The 21,106-nt window shown below is 40.9% G+C and overlaps 2 protein-coding genes across 7 annotated transcripts; both read left to right on the top strand.

Annotated features, from left to right (window-relative positions):
- Positions 1–13,022, top strand: vwa3a (von Willebrand factor A domain containing 3A). 3 transcript variants are annotated; one of them, XR_007194606.1, is made up of 25 exons: positions 1–212; positions 525–613; positions 766–1,019; positions 1,327–1,480; positions 1,672–1,844; positions 1,971–2,089; positions 2,607–2,723; positions 3,071–3,258; positions 3,458–3,612; positions 3,852–3,990; positions 4,147–4,278; positions 4,598–4,696; positions 5,102–5,287; positions 5,521–5,651; positions 5,748–5,833; positions 5,997–6,158; positions 6,879–6,939; positions 7,071–7,227; positions 8,387–8,508; positions 8,899–8,949; positions 9,113–9,308; positions 10,688–11,511; positions 11,826–11,963; positions 12,157–12,254; positions 12,410–13,022. XR_007194606.1 is itself a non-coding variant. In XM_048252871.1 (21 exons), the coding sequence occupies exons 1-21, from the start codon at positions 59–61 to the stop codon at positions 9,345–9,347; spliced, it is 2,973 nt and encodes a 990-aa protein (XP_048108828.1). In that variant the 5' UTR covers positions 1–58; the 3' UTR covers positions 9,348–9,636. The 3 variants fall into 3 exon arrangements, 1 of the variants encoding a protein (XP_048108828.1); XR_007194605.1 differs by having other exon boundaries at positions 5,521–5,660; XM_048252871.1 differs by lacking the exons at positions 10,688–11,511; positions 11,826–11,963; positions 12,157–12,254; positions 12,410–13,022 and having other exon boundaries at positions 5,521–5,660; positions 9,113–9,636.
- A 421-nt stretch (positions 13,023–13,443) lies between these two features.
- Positions 13,444–21,088, top strand: cnga3a (cyclic nucleotide gated channel subunit alpha 3a). 4 transcript variants are annotated; one of them, XM_048252624.1, is made up of 10 exons: positions 13,444–13,496; positions 14,142–14,491; positions 15,622–15,750; positions 16,053–16,169; positions 16,695–16,871; positions 17,747–17,806; positions 18,076–18,252; positions 18,446–18,547; positions 18,648–18,754; positions 18,990–21,088. In XM_048252624.1, the coding sequence occupies exons 3-10, from the start codon at positions 15,659–15,661 to the stop codon at positions 20,384–20,386; spliced, it is 2,229 nt and encodes a 742-aa protein (XP_048108581.1). In that variant the 5' UTR covers positions 13,444–13,496; positions 14,142–14,491; positions 15,622–15,658; the 3' UTR covers positions 20,387–21,088. The 4 variants fall into 4 exon arrangements, with proteins under 4 accessions (XP_048108581.1, XP_048108580.1, XP_048108582.1 ...); XM_048252623.1 differs by having other exon boundaries at positions 14,142–14,608; XM_048252625.1 differs by lacking the exon at positions 16,695–16,871 and having other exon boundaries at positions 14,142–14,608.
- Positions 21,089–21,106: the final 18 nt, after the last annotated feature.

Genomic DNA, 21,106 nt, shown 5'->3' with positions numbered 1-21,106 from the left:
TTGAACAACCAGCTCAAAAGTTTCCCACTCTTTTGCAGCGGTGCCATCGCCAGGTGAAATGTGCAGTGACGGTGAAAGAAGAGACGCAACTAAGGATCATGATTTGAATACCCTGATCTCGTCGGCCCAGTGGCTTAGCCATTATGGGCTGAAGCAAAGTAAACTCACGCTGAGTCAGATCCTGCCTACCATCAGCTTTAAGCACAGTGAAGGTAAACTAAATGCAAAATGCAAATAAAACCGAATAGAAATGAAAGTAAAGGGCGTGTGCTCAAATGTGTTTTTGGATGCCATTTTCGCCCATACATTTCACAGGGTTTGGAAATATGTCATAGTCATAGTCAAGTTTATTTATATAGCACAATTTAAAACAACCTGTGGTTGACCAAAGTGCTAAAAAAAAAATACATTGTTGCCATTGTAAAAATATGAAATGTTGGTGTTGCACTGTTGTCAGTTCTTGGCCCAACTGACATATGTGACCAAATGTTCTGATCTGTACCTGTGTTGATTGCTCTCTCCAGACTATGTTCATTCTTTAGGGAAATCTGTCTCCTCCCTGTATAGCTGTGGAATGTTCCCACAGTTCACCATATATGGAGCTGTCTACAATGTATGTAGGATTGCCTGATACCAACATTTATTTTATTACACATAATAATCATTATTACGCATATTTATCATTATTACCATCATTACCATTATTACACATATTTATCAGTTTGACACTGACTTACGTGATGGTGATGTCTGTCACTGTTACAGATCACAGCCTCTCAACACGAGCTGGAGAAAGTCTGTACAAGACTGGAGAGAACAGCGAATCAGTACCAGCAGAGGCTGAACTGGCTCACGACAGGAAGTAGGCAGCTTTTTGGTGTGATCCAGGAGAAAAGGGTCACAGTCATAGTAGACCTCGGAAGTTGTCCCTCAATAGAACATCACCAACAGGCCAAGAGGGCACTGAGTCTGGTAATCTGTGAACAAGTCTCACAGATCGACTCATTCAATATTATTCAGTAAGGATGGTCCATTATTAGAAATTAGAAAATTGTAAATACCTTCTTATAATGTCCTCTCTCCATTGTATGGATATGATTGTGGTATTTGGCAGACACTTTTGTCCAAAGCGACTTAACACTACATTAGTTAAAATAATAGTTTCAAATAAAGTTGAAAAGGCACAGGCCTACAAGTATAATAGTAATAGTAATAATAACAACAATACCAGTAACCATATCAAATATCAACAACAAAAGTTTTCATATTAACAAAAACCACAAACCATAACTCTATAAGATAATTAATTCATTTTTCACCCTACAGTTCAGGCGGGCATGTGAATGCATGGAGAGAGAGAGTAGTGGACACCAGTGAGGAAAACCTACAGTCTGCCACAGATTGGTTGTGGGCCTTACAACCTGAAGCCTCTTGTCTGATTAACACTGCCAGTGCACTTTTAAAAGCAATGGAGGACATGGTGAGGCCTTTTACCTTTCTAGGTGCAGTTTTCATTACATATGTAATTGTTTCCATATCCAGAACAATTTCAGATCTCAATATGTACTGTGAATACTTAAGCATTTAGGAAACCTCCTTATGAAATGCTTGGTGTCTGTCCACATTCTGTCTAATGATTCACTGAAGCATGACTCTCTTTTTGGATGTCAGAATGAGGCAGTCTATTTGTTTGCTGCTGGAGATTTCTGGGATGAGGACATTAAAGATGTGTTGGGTAATTGGCTAGTTGACATTGTCTGCCCTGTACACACAATATCATTTAATGCTAAGGCAGAGAAAACCATGTTGGCCTTGAAGCACTTGTCCTTTCTATCTGCTGGTAGGTGAGTAAGTAATTTTTCAATTTGTCATTATGTAATAATAACTAAATTATGGGTGTCAGCTGGATGAATTCATCGATGTGGATTGTGTACTAAATATGTTTCCTTCCACTCAAACTGGTTGTTCAGGTTTCATGCATTTGCTGAAATTAGTATATTTGTGGATGAACTGTGTGACTCATCACTGGATAAAGAGAGGTGTGGGGCGTCCGAGGTTCGCACCGAACTCCTAGGAGGAGTGCCGACAGGTAACAATAACATAACATAACACTTCTGATGTAAACAAGCAAGAGCTCCCCAACCCTTTAGAGAGGAATCAATTAGTTAATCAGCAATACATCAACCCATCTATGGAAGTAACAAATCAATTCTACAGTCAATTCATAACCCTTGACATATTGAATTTCCATGCCAGTTTAGGCAGTTAAGCCTGTGTATTATAAACAAGGTTTCTATTTTAAAGGCTAAAGATAACAGTGGATTTACTCTCAAAATGCTTGTTGGTAATGTGGTTGGTAGTGCAGTGTAGTATTTTCTTAGAAAGAGTAATGGTCTCTGCTGTTTTTATAACTGGCAACTCTGTATACATCTTTCTTCCGAAGACAATTACTGTAATGGCATTACGGTTAAATATGCAGCCAAATGTTGGCAACCAACTTGATATAATCAACTTTGTTCAGCCAGTTTTGGGATCTCTTAATGGGTTGATTTATGTTTAGAATGAGCCAGAAATGATTTGTTAACCCATTCAACTCCTTGGTTAAGGGTGTGGAGTTCGAGAGGATGTCTATCTGGTCTGGAGTGAGAAAAGACAGGCCCTTCAAATCAGAGATCAAATCCAAGCCATTCTGATAGAACTCTTCCCTCCAGAACCTAAATCAGGTGAGCTATACATACAACATCATATTATACCATATCATAATGTCATCCCCAGTACCCTGTCCTCTATAGTACTATATTGTTATGTACCATACCATACCATACCATACTATACCATACCATATCACTTTGCTCTATCTATGCTATAGACCCTTTCATCAATAAAAACAAAAACAATGCTTGAACGTTCTATTTGGGCCCCAATCTACTTCCTCTGCATTAAGATAACATATGGAATGTTAAAACGGAAGCCTTGTGGGGCCAACTATGATGCTGATAATGGAACTCTCTTGAAAGGGTCCATAGAGATCATTTGAAGAAAAGTAGATGTGTAATGATTTCTTTCACAGAACCAGACCAGCTGTGTAGCTGTACCTCAGAGTGTAGCCTGAGCTCCGGACAGTGGCTCGAGCTGTTTGGACTAAAGGCGCAGAAGCTGACTCTCTACGACGCTCTTGCCAGCTGTGTCTTTCACCACTCTGATGGCGTTGTTGACATTAAAACCACGCCAGCCGATAAAAGTCTCCAGTCAGATGCTGTGAGTATCCTGATTTAGAATGCAAACCTTCCTTCCAGGCAGGCTGAAGAGGATGAGAGCAATATGGGCATAAAATGCAACACTTTGTTCTTTATGGTCGCCTTCATTCACCAGCAATACCACGTGTTTGAATAAGAATAAGTGTATCTGTGGTTGTATGTCTAAAGGGCATAATCCCATGTGCTTCTTAACTGTTTAGGTGACATGTAGAAAGCTGATCAATGCTAAGTACTGCAGCCAATTTGTGCACATGCGTTGGAAGGATGGCTCTGTGGTTCACGTCTATGTTACAGCTGAGGAGTGTAGACAGTATGAGGAGAAGATGCACCAGGCCTTAGTAGTCTTACAGAGGAGGTATGGTGTGATCACACAATCTATTGCCCAATACAGAAAATAAAACAGGGAACAAATGGAAGAATGGATGAATGGATGAATGCCTGAATGAATGGATGAACGAATGAATGAATGAATGAATGAACGAATGAATGAATGAATGAATGAATGAATGTGAGTGTGATGCACTTTTGAAGGGTATACAGTACATACTTTGTGCTTGCCTTCATGTGCTTAACTTTGCTACAATTCTTTTACAGAATAGATTGGTTGAGGAGTGGGAGCAGAGAGCTGTTTGGCAACATTCAGGAGGACCAGCTGTATCTCCTCCTTGATACCTCAGAGTCTATGCGACGCCATCTGCCTTGGGTGAAAGGGAAAGTTCACCAGCTCATAGAGGTTTGCACTTGCATATGACTAACTGATTTATACAGTGCAAACAGCCCAGATGTCGGTCTCTCAGCAAACAGATTGTATCTCTTCGTATAGCCAGATTTAATGTTTAAATATACATTCTTTGTTTTGGAGTGACTCCAACAGTCCTTGTAATTACAGGAGCAGCTTTGCCAGAAGCAGAGAGTAAACATGTTGGGCTTTGGCACGAATGTGACACTGTGGAGAGACACGCTAACAGAAGTCAGCCCTGAGTCGCTGGCCAATGCACTGGATTGGATTGACCAATTGACGGTGCGTTGGGTCAATACGAGCCAGGATCAGGAGTTGTATGGTCATAGTTCAGTGTGAGATATGAAAGATATGGATGTTAGTGGTGGATTTATCACGTTTAATATTGCCTCTACACAATGTCATAAATATGAACGTAATTTAAATGCAACCTTTCCATCGGAAACGTTTCCCTAAACACCAAGAATGATTCAGATGTATGTACTCACCAATGCTGCCATTTCACTGTTTGTACATATTTTGCATAATGTCTGCAGCAATCAATAATCTTGATTTCTCCTCCCTTGTCTTGATAAATCAGTCAATTTTTTTCTATTACCAGGCAGGAGGCTCTACAAATACACTGGATGCTCTGACTCTAGCCTTGGCTGATGAGGGCACTCAAGCTGTGTACCTGCTAATGGATGGGAGGCCTGATCAGGTATTTTATCTTACATCGGACCAAAGGTTAGGCAGCATATACAGTCTTATCTCACAGAGAAGTCAGGTGGTCTTCTTTCAGGAAAGTACACATTGACTGACAATGCATACGTACAATTAATTGCATAGAGAAAAGACACATTTAAATACATATGAGAAATAGGCATATTTCCATCCATATGGATCCATATGAGATGGATTGCACATAGGATAAATAGAAGAGGCATATGTGCACAGGTGCAGGACAGGATGAGTCAAAAAATACTTTTCTATGATAAGAATCTGCACACTTTGTCACATTTAGGAAAAGGCACACAGGAAATAAGACTAATAAGTACTGATATTCAGGAAACGTAATATTCATATTTATGACTATTTGACAGTCAGACTATTTCCTATTCTTCAGCATGCTAAAGACATTTTAAAGCTGGTGAGAAGGAGGACCCCTGTGCCAATTCACACTATCTCCTTCAACTGTGATGACCATAAGGTCAACAGCTTCCTGCACGAACTCTCCCAGCAGACAGGGGGCAGATTCCTCAGCTACTTCACAGATGTCGGGGACGATTATGCTTTTCAGAGGCCTTATGAGGTACGCGTTGAGGTGTGCATGTGCCGTTGTGTTTTAATGTGTCTGCACAAATTGCCTCTGGAGGACATTAAAGTTTTCTAAAGCCTAAAGAATAAAGCTGGGCTGGACCTTCTGTAAAACAGACCTTCAGCTTGTCATTCATTTTGTCTTAAGCTTTTGGTTGGTTATCATCAGTTTAATGTAGAATATGGTTTGGGTAAGTGAAAGTTTATTGAACATTTATTGTCCAAAAGAATGAAGACCTCCAGATTTTGCAGACAGAAATGGAGGAAGGGAGGAGAGACCTTGAGAGCATTATCAGACTCCGTGCTGAGTGTGTCCTGTTGGATACTTTCCATCATCGCAAGAGTGGCACAACCCAAAGGCAAATGAAGTGGAGTGACCTTTGGGCATTACCAAATTATTTTTTTATTGTATTTTATTGTATTTTATTGTATTTATTTATGCTGTATCTATCCAGGCCCTTCTGTTACGTGAAACAGTGTTCTTTCCAAAGAAATCAAGGAGAGCAGCAGTTTGATCAGCTCAAGTCTGCAAGATGTGCAGGTCAGTGAAACGTGTTAACTGTAAACAAGTCGCTGCACTTGCCAAACCATGTCTGCAATTCACCGAATTAGATGCCATCAAAATCATGTCCAGCACAAAGCCCTTTGTGTTTTAATGGCTCTTTTACAACTCCCCTGGCTGCTGTGTGTGCTTATTGTTTTAGCTCAAACAAAATCCAGCTTGCTTAGGCTCCTGTCCAGCAGTGGCAGTGTTGGTGCCAGAGCTCCACTTCACAGAGGCAAAGTCCCCGATCAGGGTTGGCTGCTCCCCGAGTCCCTGGAACTGTTTCAGACGAATGCTGATAAGCAGATACAAGTCCTTCACAGTGAGTGAGAATACACATGTAAATCCATAATTAAAATTAAAAAAACATAAAAAAAAAAAAAATACATCACTTCAGGGACTGGTTGAATGTTTTTCATTTCCATCTCAGTAATGAGTCATCATGACTTCTCTGGCTCATAGATACTGTGTACTTCTTCAGAAAAATGCATGTGTGTGAAGGGTTCCATAGGACATTGGTTTATATGTTAGTGCTGAGGGCTTACAAGTTACTATTTCTGATATATTATTTCTGCTAAGGGCCTATATGAAGAGTTGTTTCTCCATTAAATGAAGAGAAATCAAGCAAACTTGGATTTGTATCCTCTATTTTGTGAATTATATTAAAGGGCTCCTTGCGACCATCTTGGCAGTCAGCACAAGTATCCAATTAGGTTGTGATTATAAATCTCAAGGGGCATTTGTAAAACATTAAATGTGTACAGTGTTGTTGATGAGGGGGACAGAAATGACCTTGCTTAATCAGGCAGGGGTGACCGCTCTTTTAATTGCCTTAAATTACCCTGATTATGATTTAGGCTACAGCAGATGCTGAAAACCCTGATCCAGATGAACTGTTTTTGCCAGTGGCTATGAGGCATTCAAAAATGTTCTGTTTTGAATTGAGGATAAGCTTATAATAACAATATAATGGTAAGATTTATGAGTCACTGGGCTGTTAAGCTATCACTGTGTGTGTTTTTTTCCTGCAAATTGTATTCAGGGCTTGGAGAAACATCGAACGAAATTAGAAAAAAGAAGCAAAAGCAAACAAAACCTAAGGAGTGAGTACTGACTCTGCTATTGAAGGCATTATCATGATGACTGGACTCAGGAATAGTGGACCATGCTAAAAAAAGAAGAAGTACTTTATCAATGAACGTTTTCTGTGTTTTTCTTCCCTCCTGTGCTGTAGGTCTCTGGATATGTCAACAGCAGAGTGGTTGAAGGCCAACAGTCTGGTTGCAAAGAAGCTCACTATATCAGATGCTGTGGCACCAGCCGCCATAGCTCACGATGCAATATATGTCCCCATGCTGGAAAAGCATGTTTACTCAAAGGTCTTTGATGAGGTAAGGATCATTGCTCTTATTGAGTTCTAACCTAAATCACTGAAGGTCGGTCATTGAGGATGAAAGTTGTTTTTAAAGTGAAAGTCACATGGTAAGGAGAGTGATGTCAAGGACACATACACTGTAATGTGTTGTATGTTGTGTTGTGTTGTGTTGTGTTGTGTTGTGTGTAGTGTAGTGTAGTGTAGTGTAGTGTAGTGTAGTGTAGTGTAGTGTAGTGCAGTGTAGTGTATAGTGTATAGTGGACTGTGATGGAAACTGATAGTGAGTTTGGAAAAAACTTTTTCTATACCACTTTTTGTCTCTAGGGGGCAGTGCTGTATCAGACACAATGGTATCATCAGTTCAGTTTTGTTGAATCTGATAAGATAGGTGGAGTGAAGAAGATTTGTTCCATTTCGCCTGTTTTTTTTTTTATGGCAATATCATTGAAATAAAATTTAAAAAAAATATTGATTTATTTTACTAAAGAAAAGTTGATGTGTCAACTAACATGGCTATCTTATAGAAATGTTTACAAAAGAATTGTGGGGGAAAAGACCCCAGTGCACATTGCATTTGATGTTGTCAATAACAGTGGTTTATTATGTGTAAATCTAATCCACGGAGGCAGGTGTTTGCTCTTCTCATTACATTATCAGTCTGCCTGAGGACACTTTACATGGGAAAAGCACAATGGATTATTTTGTGCTTTTTGTGTTCCATTTCAAAGAATTTCATTAAAATGCAGGAGCATGTAGCTGCTTTTTGTTGTTTGTTATGATGCTGCTTTTGAATGGCACGAAGCAGACAGAAACAAGGATCCTTCAAACAATTGCATGCATGGATTCATTTCTGATTGTGGCACAGGTAGCAATATATGGCATTCTATGAGCTAGAGAGGCAGCAGATGGGTCTTCAATGGAACCATCACCGAGGTCATGTCTATGGTTCCATTGTGGCATTTTACCCAAATTCAAAGCAACACACGCAAATCCATTCACAAAGTATAGTGTACATATCTGCTCAGAGACACTTTCAGGGCAGAGTAGGCTTTGTTAAGGTGTAAATGTGTTTGTCTGTGTGTTTGTATATATATATGTGTGTGTGTGTGTGTGTGTGTGTGTGTGTGTGTGTGTGTGTGTGTGTGTGTGTGTGTGTGTGTGTGTGTAAATCACAGGTACTTCACCTGGCCCATATCAACAAAGGTGGCACACAGAGACTAACTCTGATCAACCCTTTATCTGTCGACTTGGAGGACTACAAATCTAGACTGAGCAAAGCTCTGCGGGCCTTTGAGAGGTGTGTGTGTGCTTGTGTGCTAGGATATACCAAGTCTGTGAATATGCATTTGAATAAGCATAAATGTAAGGTATATGAGTGGTATGTGTATCTGTGTGTGCCATGTAGCCTCTAAATATTTGTTTCCCTACCGGTTCGTATTAGCTATGTGAAATGTATGTGAATTTCAATTTGAATGACATTGGGTTTTGAAGTATCTCATCATTTTGTAGTGGGAGAGCCAGCACTTGGCTTAAATCAATATGTCTGCTTCAATCATTGAGCAATGCAATTGTTTCACAGAATGTGGACTGCATTGTGAATTATGGAGAGAGGAATAATGAGAGAGGGGGGGGGGCAACCTCTTGAATATATTACTCCTCTGAAAAAAAAAATGTTTCTCTACAATAGACGCCTGGACCTGATTGTCTGGAGAGCCTTGCCACAGGAAGAAAAGGACAAGTGAGTAACACCTCTCAGACTCAGTTTATACACTGTTATTGATCAAGATGATTGATGAGGGTCAATAAGCCATTTGGGATTGGAGTGGGGCGTAGTAGTGGGCAGTAAAGGTGTACCGTTGGGAGTTCATCTCATACTGTATGCTGGGCTGTGTGTTGTGGAGGTTTGGCGGGGAGCCAGTGGCCTTCAGGGAACGGCGTGGGGTCCAGCTGGAGGTCCTGGAGAGGCTTGGCTGGCCGATAGCCCAAGAGGAGCTGAGTGAGCTGGAGGAGCAGATCCACCTGGGACACGGCTTCCTCCAGCAGGCCTCCGACCTGCAGGACGTCACCAGGCAGGCAGCCAGAGACGCAAGGGCAGCAGTGAGTATCAGTGTCCACGGAGACGTATGTGGACACTAAACGACTAGGAGTTGGACTCTGAGCTCAGTCTGAGTTATTGGATTTTGAATGTCTATCTAGTCTGAAGCTTTAACTTACAAAGACCAATGCAGTGCTATAGTTAGTTTAGTTTTGAAATGATCTGAAAGCATTAGAGCTTTGGTATTTGTCTTTGGCAATTAAAGCCCTGAAGGTTATAGTGAGTCGAGATGAAAGCCACTTGAGATCTGGTTACAGAGATTTTGTCTGAAGTTTTGAGTGTTTTGGGTACATGTTGTTTTCTGTAGTCTCCATGTCCTCCACTATAGTCTCCACTGACTCTGAGGCCTTGCCCACTAACCTCAGCGGTTAGAGTGCCTAATTTAGAGAACGACGACTATCGTGGTGTGTTCCTCCTTTCGTCAACTTACTGTGTGCAGAGCCAGTGACATTGGAATTGAGCAGTTACACAAAGAGTGCAGACCAAAGGACGTTCAAAAAATATTTAGAAGATTTTGTGGTTAGAGCGTGACATAGGCACAGTGGTTTCTTCAGAAACTAGATACAAGTTGCCATACACAACTCTGATATAAACAAAGACTGGCCAAGACACAACATGTCATAAACACACCACACACACATGCACAGGCAGCTTGTAAATGTCCTAAAATAAATTCAGATAATAAGCATACAGTATGACAGTAAGGGTCCTTACACAGTGGTTTCTTTATATAACCCAAAAACAAATTAAACAGCAGTTGGTAGATGGTTGTGCAGAATTCGGACTGTTACTTTATGGCAAGCTAAACAGGGCTCGTTTGCTTTTCTAGTAGTTGTTCTCATCCTTTCCTTTTGGTTTGCCCATTCATAATTAAGGATAGAATGTAGAGCTTTATGGAGTTGGGATTGTCTTCAAGCAAGAACGGTGGCTTCAAGCAATGGTGTTGTAAGGAAAAGCAAGTGCACATTTCTTCAGCCTGCTTATTAGGCATTGTTATAAAAACAGTCTGTCTCCATCTGAGAGTGAAGGGCTGTTAGGCAGAGATATTGTTATTAAGTCCAATCACCCCTGATGGCTTATCAGACACAGAGGCAGAGGCATGTCATACAGGCACAGCCACGCACATGTACACACACACAGACACACACACACACACACAGAGAGACAGACACACACACACACACACACACACACACACACACACACACACACTCACATTTACAAGCATTCAGATTAAGGTAGTGAATAAAGATTTCTCTGTTTTCTTTGCATTTGCTTTATTGTGTGTCATAAATATCAATATTGACATGATTTGTCTGCCTCTAGGACCCTGAACTCCACGTGACCCTCAGTATACTTTCATGACTCTTGCTTTCCCCAGACCACCAACAGCAGCCTTAAGGAAACACCCCCCAAAAGCCAGAGAGAAACCCCTAAAAGACCCCTGGATTATCTGAGGGGTCAAAAGGTCGTTGCTCGCTCAAAGGCCGATGGGGTCTACTACTCAGGCGAGTCTGTCTGCTCTCATTCCATCACAAATCTGTTTCCGACAGACTATTTATTTCTGTATCTCACAGTATTTCTTAGATATGCAGGCATAAGCCCAGTCACCCAAAGACAGTGTCCTACAAAACCAACCTCTATTCTCCTACTAATCCCCTATCAGTCATTATGTCTTGTCTTTTTATGTGTCTTGTTTCCTAAAACCTCTTGTACCATCCCAAACTTTTTTAGTGCTTCCTGGACTCAAAAGCTGTATATTTCAGGTGTTCTTTGGATGGGAAAATACTGAATATCCAAAACAAACACATTCTCTTTTTAAACAGTTTAAAAACCTTTATTTTAATGGCTTTGGTCGTTTTAAACCTTTAAAATCTCTGACATGTTTCAACATCGAGTCATCATCTCAAAGTCAAAACCTTGAAGATGCACTATCCTAATACTGCACCACCCAATACCTCTCTCTCTTCAAGTCCTCGTCTCACTTTTTATTCATCTGATTTTGTCACAGGGAGCAGCCTGGCCACAAACTCATATTCAACTCAGTTTAATTGAAGGAGTTGTGTCTTCTATACCACAGGCATAGCTAGGAAGCGTTTGCCTGGGAAGAGAGTAAAGGTTGATTTGAACAGCAGGGCCTGTGAGGTCGTAGCCCTTGGCGATGTGCTGACAGTAGGAGGCAGTGGACCCTGTCCTCCTTTGGCGGTAAGACCCAGCAGGTGTTTGTTGGTGGTTAGTGAGGTTCCCCCATCACTGAAGCGCTTTGGGTGCTATATAAATGCAGTGTGTTGTTCTTATGATGCAATGATTCAATGATTATGATGATGATGATTAGCACCAAATTCACAACACACTCACACAGACATAAAATCTGCAAATGCCTTTTTCAGTATTGAGAGACAGAAATGCCTTCATCCCAGTTTTGTCCATGACCTGAATTTTGATGTGCAAGTGAGACAGTACAGATGCACTTGATGTTCACTTGACCTGTGATGGAGTCTGTCTGATTGACGTCGTAGGTAGCGGACTATGTGTTGGTCGCCGCTAGGACAGACGACCTGGGTGACCACTTTGTGCCAGGAGTTGTCATAGCAACCCCTCGTCGCTTGGAGGCTGCGGACAAATTGTTCACCATTCTCAAGTACAACAATAAGGAGGTACCCATGAGTCAGGGCAAGCATCTATTGGGGACAATGTGCCCAGTGCCCACCTTAAAATTTAAGATGGCCACTAGAAAGCAAATATATGTATAATGTGGCCCTCAAAGATTGTATTGCATGTCAAGGACACTTATCTGTGCTTGCCGTCAGTGTTACTATATTTTTACCATTTACTGTTGCCTTTTTGCAGGTACACACTCTTCGCAATAAGATCATCAAGATCAGCCAGGCTAGATACCAGACCACTTGTCATAGGCTTAGACAGATCCACATGACCAGGAAGACAACGTAAGAAAGACTCTTGTGTTTTGTTTACAAAAGGTTGTGTGTAATGGTGAGCATTGGCATGATGATGTAAATAATTAACAAATGATAAATGGATTTTGATATAAGAGCAGTTTTGTCCTCACATAATTGAATTGTTTTGTTCATTTCATCCTAAGGTGACAAGTTCTTCCAGAGCAAGCAAGGGAGGAGAGAGGATAGACTCATGAAGGAAACTAGGGGTCAAGTCCCAAGGAGAATGATTCATTGTGTAGTGTGAAGGTTTTGTTTGAAAAACACAAGAATTTATATTTTACATTTTTCACTAGTCTATGTCCCTACCTTGCCCCTGATTGAGTGATTCTACAGCTGCTCTCTGTCTGCTAGTATACAGCTGAATGTCTACTAGTATACATCAAGTCCTTACATTTCAGAATCTCGTAGTTTGTGGATGGGGAACCGGAAGTGTCCTAGAAGTATCTTGTCACTGTTGTTGTCAACTGAGACAGAAAGAACGAGTGAGAGAGGCTCCTTTGCATGCAGGCTGATGCATTCTGGGAAATCCTGGGTATTAAATATAGTGATTACCCCTGGCCTCTTGGACGGCTGTGTAAAGAGGCTTTGAACTGGTCTTAGGTCTCTGAGCACCTGGCCAGGCTCTTGACTCATGGGGGTTGGAGACACCACAGCACATGCTGAACTGAAATGCTTTACTGTCATTACAGACCATGAATATGAGATTATTTTCAGTCTTACTTTAATAAAAACTGTTCTTTGCATTATGGCAATCAATACTTTTTGGCAACATTTATTTTAAAATCTTGTCAATTTCTCTCTCATGTTTTGCACACTTGTCTACCAGTGAGTCAGCATGTCTCAATGCTACACAGAGTGTCAAATGTTAATTAAAAGAATCACGTCGAATCACACAAAATGTTAATCGTGTAATCACAGATGTTATGGTTAATCTGAGATGGTAATCCTCTGATGGTGGGACTGAAGATTTCTCGATGCCTGGTTATTCTTGGTCACTCTGCTGAACGTGGCAGCTAGTAAACTATTTTTGGATTTGCCACTGAACCTCTGTTATTAGACATTACTGGCAAAATCCTTTACCAGGGAGTTGTTGTTTGCTTCTGATTGCTATCAGTGTGTTATTCAATCCAGCTAATATATTTTCAAAGGTTGATTTGAATGTTTTTTTTTTCCACCATAGATGACGTTCTGTTATCCAGAATATTTGCAGTGTGTCCCAGCTTTGATTAGGTACATTTAAAGCTCATTAGTTCCACAGATTCTTTATTTCAAACTGTCAAACTAAGATGGTTGATAGAAGAGTTGTGTCATGGTAACAGATGGAGAAGAGTAACAGGATTAACAGCCTTAAAGGAGAAGCACATCCAACAGGACAAAAAATAATCATGTATTATAATATTAATATTATGTATTATAATGTATTATATACAGAATAATAATTATGGCACAAATTATTTGCTACACTTGCTGATATGAAAATCAAAAGACTTGCTTGCTATGGTCAGATACTGTAAGGTCACAAATATCAATATCCATTTGATGAATGCAGTGTGTTTGTATGATTAGACACTTTGTGTGATTACACAGTTTGGACATTTTGTACCTTACCTGTGTATGTGTGTGTGTGTGTGTGTGTGTGGGTGATCTAAAATGAATCACTGGACAGATCAAAGAGGCACCTGGCTGGCTGTAATCTGGGATTAGTGGGACAACCCTGCAGATTGCCTTAAGGTCTTCTCCGTCCCAGAGATGGCAGGACATGGCTTTGTTGATGCTAGATGGGCGGGTGATTCTGTTGTTGTAGCCTGTCTCAATCCCTCACACATAAGGACATTAATTGTTTCTCTCTTGTTGTTCTTTGTTTCTCTTGCACAGGCACCAGGGGTATAGAAAAACACAATATGCATCACCTCCATCCATATAATGATGTAGCCTATTTTCATATTAGTGTAGTTTCCTTGGAAACCAAAAGAACACACGTAAGCCATTTGACGCACAGCTGTGTGCTCAGATTTCTGGAAATGAGGCATCGTAAGACTACAGCACAGAGGGTAACGACCCAAAAGTGACAATTAGAAACGGTGAGGAGTCTTCTGGAACCCAGACAGAGAAGAGGCTCCGCCTACTTTCAGCACTCTCGCACGGAGCTCTCCAACGGTACTAGGTGCTGAAGGCTGTGTTTCGATGCCCGGGGTTCTATGGAGTGTATTCTCATGATCATAAAGGTAGAGCAACATGGAGACATACATAATTTAGAAGATAACCGAAAGGACAGGCGTGAGCTTGTCTCACAAGTATGTAATAACTATTAGGAGGAATTTTGCGATCTGAAGACATCACAGGTAAGATAATGTATTAATGAATGGTTTGGTTAGAGACAGTGTCAACTTGTTTAACAGCTATGCATATGCTTTTGGTGAATTGCATATGGTTTCTATCAATGAATATTATACCCCTACATCAACTTTGTAGACAAAAGTCAGGAACAGAATGATGGCACCTGATGTATGCAAATTGCTAACAAGATTTAGCATGCTGTTGCTGAGAGGGTTAGTGCAGATTGACTTTGTACAGCTGCACGTGCCACTATCTGAAGCTCCAATGGTGTACGGAATAAGTGCGACTTGGAAATGTATTTCTGGAGATCAGGAGTACAGCTTTACATGTTTTATAATTGCTCTAAAGCATATCTATCTATGTAAACTTTGACCTTTGGAATCCTACCATGATATTTCGTAATAGTGGATGGATATACATGGATATACAGTTTCTGTGTATCCATGCTAATATTTGTGCTATGACAAAGAGGGAAAATGAGGAGCAGAACATTTCAAACAAATCATGTGAGAAAACATCTCCAACAACAGTGATTTCAAGCTTAGATACATAAATCAAAATAACTTGAAGTGAATCCAAAATGTCATCTGACTCAGGTGACCAGTGTGGATGAGGGTCTGGTTTGTTCCTGACTCCGGGTATCTCTGATTGCCTCTATGATTGCTGACCTCCAATCACAGATGCTTGTGAACTGACATAGCCTTTACAGTTCTAAAGCCGTGGTGTTATTTCAGCAGGCTGGAGCACTGATCCTGTTTGGTGTTAAGTCATAATCAGGGTGTATTCTTAGATACCCTGCTCACATGGATGTGTTTTCAGTATGAAAATGTACTCCATTTGTATCAGAATTACAAATTCCAACCTGTCACCATTGAAAGAGCCACAGTGTGGTGGTTAATTCTATTAGACTGATTCATTTCTAGGGGTGGAAGCAACTGTTACAGCTTTGCCGTGGTGGAATGTCCTTAAATTGGACACATTTGTGCATGTTTTTATTTTTGTGTTTTTATCATTGCAGCATTGTATTTACGGCGGGCATAGTCTGACCAGTGAATATGGCGAAGATCTGCACTAAAAAGTCCTACCCAACCAATCAGAGGTTTCCAGTTGCCAAGTCTGACGATGAATCAGGCAATAGTCGCAGCAGGTCAGATCTCATAACGGTGAACTTTGAGCATCAGTCCGCAATATTAAATTCATACATCACCCTCATTTTCATCCTCCTGAAATAGCAGTCTTTTAGGGATGTCAATTTGATAACCAGATGTGGTGTTTGAGAGTCAACCAAAACAAGACCATTTTGCATTGATCACACTGAACAAAATACACTTGAATTCAGTCAACTAAACTAAGTGCATATGAGAAATAATTGTACATTGTAAAAGTTAAAGTCCATATGTGATTAGACAGTAAAACTTTAAGAGAACTGATGCCCTCTCCATCTCTCAGAGCACACTCGGCCTGTGAGGACATGTCCTCGGCAGTACAAGATGCCACCTCCACTGCAACAAGCAGACTCCCTGGGTCACGCCGGAGTTCATTCACAGGCACAGGAGCCATGGCCAGGTAGCTTCCCTTCTAGAACAATTCCCTATAGAGCAGTCCACTTTAGCAAAGTATATGTGTTGTTGAAGATGTGCAGCAGGCTGATCACCATTGCAAGCTAAATCCTGACAGCTTAGGAGTTTATTTTGCAATACTGAAAAGCTGGCTGTGCATTATTGTCATTATTACATGGCTGCGTACAAGTGGAACCAAAAGGTTGAGATATGAATCTGACACTATTTTATCTGTAACTGTGTTACAGTCCGTTATAGCATAGCAGAAAGGTAATTGAATGCCAAAATTGATCAGTACAGACGTTGGCATTATAATTCAATCAATCAGTTAGTAAACCTTTGTTTTTGTAACCAAAGTATTGGTTCTATCCCTCACACATTGATGAGGAAGATCTGGGTTTTGTCTCTTGAGAAAGTGATCAAACTGGTTGGTACTGCGTATTCCACAGCGCCAAATAATAATGACACATGAAAGCAGCTCATAGAGGGGTGCGAATGAGCTGTTAGTGTTTGACCTGTACTGATCTCCCAGGCTCTCTCACTTCCTGCTCTTGCTACGGAACTGGGCAGCTCGCAGGCTTCGCGGTGAGGAAGAGCAGCCCGACTCCTTCCTGGAGCGCTTCCGTGGCCCCGAGCTTAAGGACCTGACCAGCCGCGGCAGTAACGCCCAGTCCTCCCTGGGTCAGTCAGATGGACCCAGGAAGAGGAAGTGAGTGAGCTGAGGGAGGTGGTGGTGTTTGTCTTGATTCGACTCCAGTCGATCTGTTGCGGAGTACTGGTTTCATTCCTAGTATCAGTAGTTTCTAGTAGTAATCAGTACTAGTTTATAGTAGTTTCCTTCTAGTTAATAGGAACAATTGTTAAATCATTGTGGGGTGTAGAAATGATAGAATAATATTTGCTTGAAGGCATTTGTTTTTATTTTTTATTTTTCCAATCACATGTAGTTGATTAAAGATAAAGATAAAAGTCAATAAATCACGAGTTGATAAAAGATAAAGAAATTTACAGGAGTTTTGGAAGGTATCTTATATTATTCATTTGAAAATATGTAGGATTGTGGTATGACTGCACACAATTGACATTTTAAATTAAAAAGTAAAAAAAAAGTTCTCACTTCTTCCCCTGAATAGAAGGGACGAACTGTGACAAACATTGTCGTAGAACATTGTAACCTTGCAACTTAACAATTTTAGCTCATACATTAAAATTAGATGTAAAGGTGGCAAAAATGCCATGAATGCGCTAATTTTTCTGAAAATAAGAAAACAAAAATCTGCCATTGCACTTTTGTTGCTCTATTTTATGGATTTTATTGCATTTATATGCACATGGTGCATTGGAACATTGGCAACATTCTCTCCAAATACTAATTCTCTTTAAAGAAAAATCACTCATAGGTTTTTATAACAAAATGTGCAAACTGCTCTTCTAATCTATTGGTTCCTTCCATACTGCTTCTGTTGCTACCCTGTACAAACCGAAAAGAATACATTGGAGTATTGATTGTATTAGTTGTGGAGACAGTGTCACGCCAGGTCAATAGTAAAAGAGGCATTAACAAATTGACATTTTTTTCTCAAGTAATCCCGAGCATTGGCCCCTGGCCACTTACAACATGAACAACTGCAACAACACAGACGAGTAAGTGTTTTCATACGTAGTAAATATAACATAGCTTCAGCCTGTCCTGTAGAGGTGTAGTCATCCTGAAGTAGAGGTTCCCAGCATTCCTAAATACTGAAGAGCTCTTAGAGTCTAGCTGTCATTGAATTCATAATGCCACCTACTGGCCAAAAGTAGAAGTGAGAGCACTGGTATAAAGTCTTCGGTAGCTCCCTGGTAGTTTCCCATGGAATAAAAACATGAATGCTTAAGGCAGCTGATTGAACACAAAAACATGTGATCTTTAGCAAAAAAGATGACAAAAAGGACGAGATAAAGAAAGATGAGAAAAAAGAGGATGAGAAAAAAGACGGGGACAAGAAGGAGGAGGAGAAAAAAGATGAGAAGAAAGATGACAAAAAGGAGGAGAAAAAAGATGAGAAGAAAGATGACAAAAAGGATGATAAAAAGGCAGAGGAGCCAAAGTAAGTATTCAATCCTAGAGACAGAGGACAAAATATACAATAGAAAATATATACGTACTTGCAGCCTAATAACTCTCGTTATCAGTAGGTGAGTAGTATAACAACATGACTAACAACAGGCTTTAGGTTAACACTAAATTATCGAAATCTGTGTATGAGAATACAAAAGATTATTTGTAGATATTTCTTTCAGGAAGGAAATCTGGATCATGGATCCAGCAACAGACCTATACTACAGGTGGCTCACAGTCATTGCCTTGCCAGTGTTTTACAATCTTATTATGCTTGTTACAAGGTGAGTACACGTCACTTTTCATTGAAGTCATAGCCAGACAACTTAAAGATGGTTTAAGTGCTGGAAGCTTCAGGTTCACCGTCATCTTTTCACTCCTTAGGTCTGCATTTGATGAACTCCAGGAGAACTACACCATTCTTTGGATTGTATTGGATTACACTTCAGATCTGATCTACTACGTTGATTGGTTTGTCAAAGCGAGAACAGGTGACTAATGAACAGAAAATCACAGGCACACAACACATGTATATACATATACACACTATTTGTCATACATTTAGACTAAAATTCCTTACATGAATGATTTTTTTTTTTTTTGTATCATATCAACCAATATGATTGAATTTGACGTAATTGCTTATATTGTCATAGTCACCGTTATCTCCGTAAAATGCAATGGGGTTTTGAGTAACTAGTGTGAGATGTCCATTCTCTTTTGCAGCATTTCTGGAACAAGGACTTCTTGTAAAAGACTCCAAGAAATTGCGAGACAATTATATAGCAAAACCTATATTCAAGTATGACATGCTGGCAATGTTTCCAACTGATTTCCTGTTTTTCAAGTACGGATACAACAACCCTATGTTTAGATTTAACCGGCTGTTCAAAATGTCTCGGCTCCTTGAGTTTTTCGAGCGCACCGAAACTAGAACAAGTTTTCCCAATGTGTTCCGAATCAGCAACCTTGTGCTCTACATCCTGATCATCATCCACTGGAACGGTTGCCTGTTCTTCTCCATCTCGAAATCCATTGGCTTTGGCACGGACACCTGGGTGTATCCCAACGCCAGCCATCCCGAGTACGGTCGCCTGGCCCGGAAGTATATCTACTGCCTCTACTGGTCCACCCTCACGCTCACCTGTATCGGAGAGGTCCCGCCGCCCGTCTCCGACTTTGAGTATCTTTTCGTTGTGGGTGACTTCCTCGTGGGTGTGCTGATTTTCGCCTCCATCGTCGGTAACGTCGGTGCCATGGTGTTGAACATGAATGCCTCCCGAACAGACTTCCAGACTAAGGTGGATTCCATCAAGCAGTACATGTCGTCCCGTCAGGTCTCCAAGGATCTGGAGGCAAGGGTCATCAAGTGGTTTGACTACCTCTGGACAGAGAACAAGACCTGCGATGAGAAAGCTGTGCTCAAGCACCTCCCGGACAAGCTGAAGGCGGAGATCGCCGTCAACGTCCACTTGGACACGGTGAAGAAGGTGCGCATCTTCCAGGACTGTGAGGCAGCGCTGCTGATCGAACTGGTGCTCAAGCTCCAGCCGCAGGTGTTCAGCCCTGGGGACTACATCTGCAAGAAGGGCGACATTGGGAGAGAGATGTACATCATCCAGGACGGGAAGCTGGCCGTGGTGGCGGACGATGGCATCACGCAGTTTGTGGTGCTCGGAGAGGGCGCCTACTTTGGGGAGATCAGCATCCTGGGAATCAAAGGCAGTAAGGCAGGCAACAGGAGAACAGCCAACATCCGGAGTGTGGGCTACTCCGACCTCTTTGCCCTCTCTAAAGATGACCTGATGGAGTCTCTCACTGAGTACCCGGAAGCCAAGAAGGCCCTGGAGGAGAAGGGGAAAGCGATCCTGATGAAGGATAACCTGATCGACGAGGCCATTGCCAACGCAGGAGCAGACCCGATGATCCTTTACGACAAGATTATGAATCTGCAGCAAAACGTTGACAAAACCACAACCTTGTTTGCCCGAATGATGGCTGAACAGGTGTCCACCCAGACCAAGCTTAAGGATCGGATCAAAACAATGGAGGCGCAGGTGAAGTCTCTGAGTAAGGAGGAGGAGGTGGTCGAGGATAAAAAGGAGGAACCACCAAAAAAATAACTAACTGAATGTACCACAATACTGTCACAACAGAGACACCTTGTTTTGTATTTCTAAGTACTGTATATTGACCTATAGTGTTGCTATACAACAGTTTGTACTCATGTCCTTTTCTGTATTATGTGCACTTGGTAACTGAGCTTTACTCAACCATTTACTTGTTATGTGGATGAGTCTATTATGCAGTAAGTCTGATATTGAATGCTGGATGCCCTTGCATCATAAGTCAGCCTCTCCTTTAGGCTGATCCTGGGGAGTGCTGGAATAAATTGCATTGTTTGGGAAACATTGAAGGATTTTCTTGTAGGACCGCTGTAAACTTTTACAGACTGCAGCAGTTTCTGAGATGTCAGACAATCTTCTGCTGACATTTGAGTGTGAAACCATATGCTCAAAATGTTATAGGAACTACATCAGAACTGCATGCTGTCACCACACAATTGCCACAATGTTGTACATGGTTTGTATTATGGAAGAGTTGATTCCATGCATACACTCTTGGACCAAGAATTTTGTCCGGTCTTTTATAATGTTAATAATCACAATCTAATAGTGACTTTAATTGTCCTCCAAATATTAGAGATGGAAATATTGATGGAAGCTCTAAATATAAATATACTGAATTGAACTGAATTGAATAAATAATTTACTAAGGTTCCATATATTTCTAAACATACTAAATTGAACTGAATTGAATAAATAATTTACTAAGGTTCCACA

This window comes from Alosa alosa, chromosome 9 (assembly GCF_017589495.1).
Source record: "Alosa alosa isolate M-15738 ecotype Scorff River chromosome 9, AALO_Geno_1.1, whole genome shotgun sequence".
Taxonomy (NCBI): domain Eukaryota; kingdom Metazoa; phylum Chordata; class Actinopteri; order Clupeiformes; family Clupeidae; genus Alosa; species Alosa alosa.
Note: the sequence above shows the minus strand (reverse complement) of the source record. Positions and strands in the feature narration are given on the sequence as shown.

Bases quoted from the DNA above. Each gene is read 5' to 3' on its own strand.
- vwa3a (XM_048252871.1), top strand. From the start codon at position 59: ATGTGCAGTGACGGTGAAAGAAGAGACGCAACTAAGGATCATGATTTG. The intron at 4,279-4,597 runs GTGCGTTGGGTC...TTCTATTACCAG, and splicing joins ATTGGATTGACCAATTGACG to GCAGGAGGCTCTACAAATAC. The intron at 5,661-5,747 runs GTGGAGTGACCT...GTATCTATCCAG, and splicing joins ACAACCCAAAGGCAAATGAA to GCCCTTCTGTTACGTGAAAC.
- cnga3a (XM_048252624.1), top strand. From the start codon at position 15,659: ATGGCGAAGATCTGCACTAAAAAGTCCTACCCAACCAATCAGAGGTTT. The intron at 15,751-16,052 runs GTCAGATCTCAT...TCCATCTCTCAG, and splicing joins TCAGGCAATAGTCGCAGCAG to AGCACACTCGGCCTGTGAGG. The intron at 18,548-18,647 runs GTGAGTACACGT...TTCACTCCTTAG, and splicing joins CTTATTATGCTTGTTACAAG to GTCTGCATTTGATGAACTCC.